The 9,903-nt window shown below is 49.1% G+C and overlaps 2 protein-coding genes across 4 annotated transcripts in view; both read right to left on the bottom strand.

Moving 5' to 3' along the window:
• SYP (synaptophysin) overlaps positions 1–3,067 on the bottom strand; it is a 9,116-nt gene extending 6,049 nt beyond the window's left edge. Inside the window, 3 exon segments of the mRNA XM_077752982.1 lie at positions 989–1,113; positions 2,258–2,323; positions 3,032–3,067. Coding sequence (XP_077609108.1) covers positions 989–1,113; positions 2,258–2,323; positions 3,032–3,067 — 227 coding nt within the window.
• Positions 3,068–6,505: 3,438 nt separating this feature from the next.
• CACNA1F (calcium voltage-gated channel subunit alpha1 F) overlaps positions 6,506–9,903 on the bottom strand; it is a 24,536-nt gene continuing 21,138 nt past the window's right edge. For all 3 annotated transcript variants that reach the window (XM_077752985.1, XM_077752983.1, XM_077752986.1), the window contains exons 42-48: positions 9,682–9,816; positions 9,223–9,392; positions 8,344–8,469; positions 8,116–8,243; positions 7,901–8,013; positions 7,018–7,215; positions 6,506–6,736 (exon numbers count right to left, since the gene is read on the bottom strand). In XM_077752985.1, the coding sequence (XP_077609111.1) occupies positions 6,506–6,736; positions 7,018–7,215; positions 7,901–8,013; positions 8,116–8,243; positions 8,344–8,469; positions 9,223–9,392; positions 9,682–9,816 (1,101 nt within the window). The remainder of the gene's footprint in view (positions 6,737–7,017; positions 7,216–7,900; positions 8,014–8,115; positions 8,244–8,343; positions 8,470–9,222; positions 9,393–9,681; positions 9,817–9,903) is intronic.

Below are 9,903 nucleotides of genomic sequence, written 5' to 3' on the forward strand. Positions count from 1 at the left end.
TCATGAACACACACACACACTCTCTCTCTAATATAAAAATAAATAAAAATAAAAAACACTCATGGAATGCTTATTGTGTGCCCAGCACTGTGCTAAGCACTTTCCAAGTATTAACTTACTTAATATTCATCATGACCTTGTAAGGTGGGTATTATTATCCCCTTTTGCAGACAAGAAAATTGAGACCCAGAGCAGTTATGTGATTTGTTCAAGTAGTGGAGGAGCCTCAGAAGCCTCTATTAAAGTTGTGTCTGTGGGTCTCTGTCTTCCGATCCCACCCAGGAGGAAAGTAGCATCGTGAGGTCAGTGACCTTGCCTGCTTGTGCTTACCCTCATGTACCTAGCACCTGGCGCACACAGCTCAGTAAATATAAGAATTGCTTAATTAGATTTAGTCATTTCCTATAGCTAATCAGCATCCACTCATTATTCTCTGTTATAAAACCGTGCATGAGGGTCCCCTCTTTGAATTTCTCCCAATCTGCAATCATCTCTTTCTATCAATTCATTTGTTATAATGTTGGTTCCGTAAGGGTAAAAAGCTGGGTCTGTTTTTTCCCGTTAGGTCCCCAGCACTTTGAGCAGAAACTGGCATACAATAGGTTCTCAAAAATGTGTATGGAACAAATGAATGGGAATTAAATAAGATTGGCTGACATTAATTGAGCACCTACTGTGGTAAGGCTATAAATACATATATAATTCTACTTTTGGATCTTGTCTATTACCAGTCTCCTGCCCCTCCCTATTCACTAGAACATAGCCAGAGGTCAACAGCCTAGGCCTGTCTGGATCACCACATGTCTAGATGTCCAGAGCAATGCCAGGCACAAGGTAGGTGCTCAGTGCTTGCGCAGTGACTTTAGCCAGTGTGGTCCCCTGAGGTGGGGGCTGAACAGGAGCCACTGGGGAGGTGGTGTTGGCCAGTCCCACCCCACCCCCACCCTTTCTCTTGGGATCCCAGGGATAGGGTAGGGTGGGGGCGCACCTGAAAGGGTACTCGAATTCAACCTCGATGCTGAGATCACTCTTGGACTTGTTGGCACACTCTACGCTCAGCCGGAGCTTCCCGGTGTAACTGCCGCATGTGGCAAAGGCGAAGATGGCAAAGACCTTGGGCAGCAGGGATGGGGATGGCCATGGTTATTCTGTGTACACGTGGGATGGGGATGCCCTCCTCTGGACAGATCAGGGCCCAGCACAAACAGCAGCAGATGGACCCGTCCCCACCCCCACCCCCTAATCAGGGCTCATCGGCTCCAAGGACAAGCTGATTACAGGGGTGTGGCTGTCTCTTCCAGTCTTTTTCTCAATGTCTCTCTCAGTCTCTACCTCCCCATGCCCTGACCCCTTCCTCCTCTCTTCCGTTTCAGTCTCTCTATTTCTGTGTCTCTCTGTGTATTTCTGCCTGTCTCTGTTGTTCTCTAGATCTCTAGTTCTCTTGGTATCTGTCTGTTTCTCTTTCTCAGATGTCTCTGTATCTCTGTCTCTCTGCTTCTGACTCTCTAGCATCAATGTGTGTCTCTTTCTGTCTCTTTTTTCTCTTTCTCTGTGTAAATGTATGTCTCTATGTGTCTTTCTGTCCTTAGTTTGTTTGTCTCTATCTTCCTGTTCCATCTCTGACTTGGTCTCTGTATCATGCTCTCTCTGTCTCCCTTGTGAATCTCTTTCTCTTTTCAGTTCCTCCTTTTCTCTCTCCTCTGAGTACCTCTTTTTCTCTGTTTCAATCTCTCCCCCTTTCCATTTTTCTGCAACTTTCCCTGTGTCTATTTCTCTTTGGATCTCTGTTCTCTGTACATTTCTGTCTCCCTTTTCTTTGTCTCTTTCTGTTTGTCTTCACTCTCTCTCATCTCTGAATCTTTTTTTTCTTGGTATTTCCACCTCTGTCTCCATCATTTCCTGCCTCTCATTCTCTTTCTTTCACTGTCTCTGGGTTTCTCTGGCTTTACATCTTTTCCGCAGCATCCAGCTTCAGGCTCCACCTCCCCTGCCCCTCTCTCACCTCAGGGGAGGAGGTAGGATGTCACATTCTTTCACTTCACAACGGGGAGTACCCTTGGTCTTACATGACGTCACATCACAGCCCATCTATTCTCTAGCCCCAACCCCCTGGGACTTCACCCTGGAGCCCAATTCTTTTCATCACCTTCCATCCCCCACCCACCCATCCATTCTGTGCTCCCCACCTCTACTCCACCCTTGCTCTTCCAGACCCCACTACCTCTTTCTCTCTTCCCATGGCCCAATCCACACTCACCCATTGCAGCACCTTCACGAAGCCAAGGGGCTCCTTGACCACCCGGAACTGACCCCCGGCCACCAGCTGAGGAGAGAAACGGTGGGGAGGGGGTGGGGTTGTTGGGCATGGAGAGGGAGGTGAGGGGCAAGGCCACCAGGCAATGACCCTTGGGGATAGGGCATGTGACCTCCAGGAGGGAGTGATGTTCGGAGAGGGAGTGAGAAGGAGAAACTGACACTTAAAGGAATGTGAGCACAGGGTCTCTGAGAGAAGACCCCTGGGGTTCAGGACTGGAAGGGGGGGTTTGGTGAGATAGTGAGGTAGATGGCAGAGGGTTGTCAGGGTGAGGAAGATGTGGATGGGGTCAGGACTAATTGGGGAAGGCGAAAAGGTCTGAAACGGTAAGGGTGAGTCAGATGGCCAAGGGGATCAGGTGGAGAGAGTGAGGAAGGAATTGGGGTTCATTAGGGTGGGGGAGGGGGTTTTGGGTGGTGAAGGTGAGTCATAACAGGGAGGAAATCAGGTTGGCTAGGGTGGGGGAGGGGTCTACAGCGGTAAAGGTGAGTCAGATGGTGGTCGGGGGGTCTGAAGTGATGAGGATGGGGAGGGGTTGGTACTGGTTAGAGAGGGGGTGAGGTTCTGAGGTGGTGAAGAAGAGTGAGATGGTAGAGAAAGTCCGGGCTGATTAAGGTGGGGGAGGGCTGGGACATGGCTTGACNTCGCCAGATCCGCTGCATCCCGGCAGGGAGGCCGGGCAGCAGCGGGCTCTGTCCTCGGTGCTGGAACGCGTACCTGATTCACCACGTCCATGTCTGCCAGCAGCAGCATCAGCAATGCGGGGGGCGGGGGGCGCCTGCTNGCCAGCCGCCATTCCAGTTCTAAGGCTGGAGTCGCGAGAGAGCTCTGGGAAGATCGGTGTCTCTGAAAACACAGCTAAAGGTCTGGGGCGAGGAGGACCGTTCGGTCCTACGGTATGACATTTTTGCCAGGTCCTTTACTGAGTTTGTTGAATTTGTTCACTCATGTAATCATTACAGCAGCCCTATGTGGTAGGAACTATTAGCCCAATTTTTACGGAGCAGGAAAATGAGTCCCCAGAGAGGTGAAGCTACGTGCACAAGATCGCCCAGCTAGTAATTGGCAGTGCCTGAAGTCCCTGCGATTTAAACATAGTGCAAGGTCTTAAAAACTCCTCCCTCTCCCTCCAACCATCTCCCCTATTTCTCTTTCCTTTTAGTTATATTTTTGCCTGCTCCCACTCTACCCATTACACCCTGTTTATTCCTCAGCCCTCTTAATTGGACTATCCCTCCTTCATGCTAGTAAAACTGGGCCCACAAGGTCAATGGCGATTGCCACGTTGCAAAATCCAGTGGATAAAATACAATTGGAATTTAAGATGTTCAGCCTCATTTATACTAAATAAATGGCTACAAAAACTACTGAGATATTCTTTTCCATTTTTGAGGGTGGTGAATATAAAAAAGTTTGCTTAAGCTCAATATTGGCAGGTTGTCCAGAAACAGGCATTCCCGTAAATTACCAGCGGAAGTTAAATTGGTATAACCTCTAGAGTGGGCAATTTGGCAAAATCCAGCAAACTAACAAATCCATATACTATTTGGCTCAGCGTTTATACTTCTAGGAATTTAGCTTACAGGTAGATTCATACATGTGCTAAAAGATGTATGTAAAAGATGATTCATTGCAGCACTGTTTATAATATGAAAGAGTGGACACTCCCTAAGTGCTCAATACTGGTGGCCTGTTTAAGTAAACTCTAAAACAACCACAAAATGGAGTACTGTGCAGCTATTATTAATAATAATATAGAGATATGGAATGATCACCAAGATAGTTAAGGAAGAAATGCAAAATACCAAGATGTGGGAATGGTATAGAAAGAAAAGAAAATTATATATATCATAATTATATAGAGAATAGCTAACATCTTAAATTGTGTTCTAGTCAAGCACTGTTGGGAGAGTTTCAATATATCACTCATTTAAATACTTACAGCAACCCTATAAGGCAGGTACTACTACCATCCTCATTTTACATCTTTATAGCTGAATAAACTAAGCTGTAGAGAAGTGAAGGAATTTTCCTAAACTCACACAGCAGGTAAGTAGTGGAACCAGGATCTGAACCAGGAAGCCTGACTCTAGCACCTGTTATTCTTAACCACTATGCTAAGTTAACCAGTAAAGCACCCTATACATGCATAAAACATCTGATAACACAGGCTGCTTCTAGAGGGAAGGGAGATTTTCCACTTTGTACCCCTTTGTGCCTTTTGAATTAAAAAAAAAAATGTTTATTTTTGAGACAGAGAAAGAGAGAGCCGGGGAGGGGCAGAGAGGGTGGGAGACAGGTTCTGAAGTGGGCTCTGTGCTGACAGTAGAGAGCCCCACTTGGGGCTCAAACTCATGAACCTTGAGATCATGACCTGAGCCAAGATAGGACGTTTAACCAGCTGAGCCACCCAGGCGCCCCTGTGCCTTTTGAATTCTGAACCATCTGAATGTGTGTCTATCTTTTAAACATCTCCCCCCACACAGTCAAATTTATACAAATATGTAATGGATACTTTCCATTTAATGCCTTTTTGGGGAAAGAGCATGGGTTTTGGCATTTAATCGCTTCAATTTGAAGACCACTTTTAATATTTATTCTTGTATGACTTTGGACATGTAAAATAGTTTAAAACGGTACTTATAGTGTTGTTGCACTGATTAAACAAGATAATCACTGTTATGCCCATAGCCCGGGGCCAAATAAATGGTTCATTCTACTTCCTACACATCTCTGGAATCCACTAATTTCTCACCATCTCCTCTGCAACCTCCCCTGGCTAAGGCAACCATGGCTCCTGCCAATTTTAGCATCTCCAGTCTCTTCCCCCTCCCTTCTGTTTTCAGCACAGCCGTCAGAGCATCCATTTAAAATGCAGTTAACTATGTCACTACCCTGCTCAAATATCTCCCATGGCTCCCCACTGCTTTTAGGAAAACTCCCAGGGTTTAGAGACTGGCATTGAAGGGTCTGCATCATCTGGCCTTTCCACCTCACCCCTCAACAGTCTCCCTTCACTCTCTGTGTTCTGCCCATGACTTGCTGTGCCCACAATATACCAGCCTAACCACTCCAAGCCTTGGTTTCAAGGCCTGGTGCAATCCTATATTCTGAATCCCAGTCTCCAATTCTGGCTTCCCTCAAATTTCAGTCCTGGCTGGATTGACACAAATTATACAAATGAGAAATTACTGCTCTGAGAGCTCGGATGAAACCCTAGGTCAGTCCCCAGTGGTGCCCCATCCAGGACCTTTTCCACCACTGCCTCCAACTCCTTTGGAGTGGGGCTGACTACCATCTTGGACAAGTCCTGTGTCATGTCTAAGCCAGCTCACTTTGGTCTGACGGAAACCCAGAACAGTGCCTGGCACAAAGTAAATGCCCAGTACAGCTTCACTTAGTTAATAAGACCCCAAAGGGTGGATAATGACTACAGGCAGGGCAAGAAACAGAAAGAAGAGCTCTGGGATCTGGGTGTGAGGAGAGTGGGGTACTCTTAGGTGGTCTCAGGAAAACCAGGTGGGCCCTGCATGAGTTCTCCCAGGCTGGGACCCTAACCCTTTGTCTTCTGTCAGTGGACTTAGATTTTCTTTCTCTTAGGCAGAAGGTAGGAAGTGGGAGACAGGCTAATCCCAGTTTAGCTTCCCGGAAATTCCTGTTGCTGTCAGAAGACCCCTCTGCCTGATATATTACATACCAGGCTAATTCCAACCTCCTGGCCTTTCTACTGGCAGGACTCCACTCTTGAGTATTCTTATCCTTTCCATCCCATCTGTCTGTCCTTCCTCAGTCTGACCTGACTGACCCCTTGTGGAATCTCTGACTTCCTTTCACTCCTCATCCAAGCCCCCACACATCCTCTCTCCACCTCCTTCCTCCATCTCTGTCCTGTCCCCTCCCCCTCCCCCACCACCTCCACTGTGTCTCCAGCTTTTTTTGGCTGCTGTCTCTTCCTCCTCCTCCCTCCTTCCCTGACGCTGAATAATCAGGCCTGGCTGTCCTGATTTCTGGAAATACTCGTGTGTGGGCAGTGGCTCGGGGCTGAAGCAGGGGATGGATGGCTGGGGGCCACTGGATAGCCCCAGGCCCCCACTGCAAAGATACCAAAATACAGGGGTGTGGTCCATGCCTGTCTCCCTCTGGGGAAGGGAGAGCAGGAGGTTTATTGAGCAGTGAAGGACAGATGGGAATTCAGAGGGCATGGACACAGGCCATTTCGTCTCCCAGGTCCTCCTCATCGAAGCGAGAGAGGATGGATTCCTCATCACTATAGAGTGAGCTGGTCCCCTGTGCCAGCAGATCACTGGCAGCACTGTCCATCTCATCCAGTGTCAGGCGACACGCATCTGCAATCTCCTGCTTGGCTAGGGCCACAAAGCGTGGGTCTCGGGCAAAGAGGCCCAGGCCCTCGGAGATGAGCACCTGGGGGAACAGATGGGATCAGAGTTGACAGACTGCACAGCATGGAATCAAAGCAGCATGCATAGAGGGGTCGATGTAGATAGATGATGCATGCATGAAGGTGTGCAGGGAAGACACTGGGGACGGTCATGCACACATCATGCTGAGCAGAAGTTACAGAGCAAAGGGATAGACAGCTACATGCACAACACAGAGGCTGGGGCCCCTATTCCCTCCTTCCCAAGCTCCCACTTCCTCCCCTTCTCCCCCATCCCTCTTGCCCATGGCCCTGCTGGACTCACAGCCTCCACCAGGCTGTCAGCACTGCGCCTCTTGCCATGGCTGGAGTCTGAGTGGGTTCCAGGCACAGGAAGACAGGTGAAGGTGCGCAGTGGACCACTGGATTTGCCGAGGTATCCCTCCCCCGCTGCACCCTCCTCCACCAATAACAGTGGAGCATATAGGAGCCGACCCCGCTGAGGAGGGGTTGCCCAGGAACCCTGCACCAGAATAAACATCAGGGGATAATTGTAGATGAGTGAGGTGTGAAAGTCTAGGACTCACCCCTGTGCCTACATCTTACCACCCCTACCCTTGCAAACACAGCTGAAGTAAAGCTGAATGCGTATAAATCAGACTTGAGTTTATTTAAAAGCATAGAAGACTCAGGGCGCCTGGGTGGTTCAGTCGGTTAAGCGTCCGACTTTGGCTCAGGTCATGATCTCACAGTTTGTGGGTTCAAGCCCCACGTCGGGCTCTGTGCTGCCAGCTAGCTCAGAGCCTGGAGCCTGTTTCAGATTTTGTATCTCCCTCTCGCTCTGACCCTCCCCTGTTCATGCTGTCTGTCTGTCTGTCTGTCTGTCTGTCTGTCTGTCTGTCTGTCTGTCTGTCTCTCTCTCTCTCTCAGAAATGAATAAAACATTAAAAAAATCTTTTTTAAAAAAAGAGCATAGAAGACTCATTTAAATATGAGCTTTGCCACTTACTAGCTGTGTGATCTGGGGTAAGGTTCTCCGAGCCTCAGTTTCCTTATCTGTAAACTGGGACTAACCTATGTCACAGGTACAGTGAGGATTTTGTGAATTCATATATTCCCCATTCTTCAGAAGATGTAGTGTGTTTGATAAATTGACCCTAGGCTGACTCCACCCTTCCAGATCTCAGCACCTCATCCCCCCACCTCACCTGTGCCCTGCTGGGGCCTGAGTTGCGCCCACGATGATAGGTGCCTGGGATGGGCAAATCTTCACAACTGCCCTGGCGCCGCAGACACTGGATAGTGAAGGAAGGCTTCCGACCTGGGAGTAGGGGGAGAGAGGGGGAAGAAGAATGTCAATGCCACCCCAGCCCTCTGCCCTTCTGGCCTTTGTGGGGCCCTCAGGACCCATGCCCACTCTCACCTGCAGGTGTGGGGGGCAGCAGACGGCGGCGTGGTGCATTGTGCCCATCCACATATCTCTGGGGTCTGTGAGGTGGCAAAAGGATGGGGCGCGGGGGAGTCCCTGCCTGCTCATCTAGGTAGGAAAGCCTGTGTGGGAGAGAGGGCTACGGGTAAGCTCAGGCTTGGGCATGGCGATGGGGTTCCATTAGTCCTGCCCTCCTGCCCATGGCACGTGGGCTCATCCTACGTGTCATGGCCAGAGTCCTTGGTGGGGACTTCCTCTTCCTCGTCCTGATTCTCTTCCTCTTTGGTTCCCTTGGGCTGAGAACTTCCTTCTTCTGGAATAGTGAAAATGAACCCCCTAGAGCTTCTCCTGGGGAAAGTGAAGCAAGTTAGACCAGATCCCCTACCCCCACGCCCCAGTATGTGGCCCTGTGCTGCTGGTTAATTCTTGTTCTGTGCCCCATTCCTACAGAAACACTGGGCTTTTACATTTTTTTTTCAATTGGGAAAACTCACACAACAGAAAATTAACCTGTCATCATTTTAAAACGAACATGGGCTTTCTTTTAGTATATGTTTCTCATGGGAAGGACCCAACGTTTCAAAAAAAAATCAAAGTTGGCCTGTTGAAGAGACACCTTCAACACAAGAACTGGGGGGTGTGTTGGGAGATGTGAGGAGGAGGCTGTCAAAGTGACATCTAGGTGTGACTTCATTTCATTCTTTCATTATCCCAGTGAGGTTAAGTGCTATTATTATCCCCCTTTTACAGGTGACAAAATTGAGGACCACGGATAGTTTCACATTTGTTTTTAAGTAGGCTTGATGCCCAGCGTGGAGCCCAACGCGGAGCTTGAACTCATGACTCTGAGATCAAGACCTGAGCTGAAATCAAGAGTCAGATGCTAAACCACCCAGGTGCTCCTATGCGCTCTTTGTATTAAGCCTTTGCATTGCCTTTCTCATATGAATCTCTTCCTACCCTCTATTCCCATCTGAGCCCTTGAGTCCCTTCCATCCTTCCCAAATTTCCATTCAAAAACCCTCTTGCCCCTGAATTACCTCCATGTGGTGGCTAGTCCCTGCCTTCCCTTACAATATCCCACTAGACTCCTGACCATACCTGTGGCCATGGGATCCAGCCTGGAGCACACTGGACTGTCTGGAATTGGGAGCCCCCCCATCGTCATCACTGGGCCCAAGGGAGAGTGAGTCTGGAAGTCTGTCCCCGACAGGCAGAGATACAGAAATCACGGAACTCCGACGAGATGGGGGCTGGGAGCCCATCGGGGCCTGTGGAAGTCACAGGACTGAATGTTGCCACTCAGGTTATCATATCTAAGTCACTTGGCTAGTGACACAAGTCACTTGGATTTTATCTCCAATGACCTTACTAGAGGCTTAATCTAGGTCTCACCCTCCAACAGTGGATGGTAGGTATCAAATAAACGTTTGCCTTGTTGCCTGGGGCGGGGGTGCTTCTCTGGGGGCCTCCCCCGCAGAGGCAGTGTCAAAGTTACTTAAGGAGTTGAAGAATTATTTCTACAATCAAATTCCCAGGGGAGTGAAAACTTGTCCTCACTTTGTATGTTTCTGGATCCTTCTCATCTTCCTCTTCCTCTCCCTCCTGCCCCTCTTCATCCCCCTCTTCATCTGTGTCACAGGTAAGGGCTTGCCGGATCTCAGGACCCAAGTCCTGTAGGCTCCTTAGACCAGCCTGTGGGGGTGGGAAAATAGGGAAGGAAGGCAGCTCAGGATCTAAACTTCCCCTTCATGAGCCTGTTTCCTGTGCTGGAGTGTCGGG

Source organism: Crocuta crocuta, unplaced genomic scaffold, assembly GCF_008692635.1.
Source record: "Crocuta crocuta isolate KB4526 unplaced genomic scaffold, BGI_CrCroc_1.0 scaffold943, whole genome shotgun sequence".
Taxonomy (NCBI): Eukaryota; Metazoa; Chordata; class Mammalia; order Carnivora; family Hyaenidae; genus Crocuta; species Crocuta crocuta.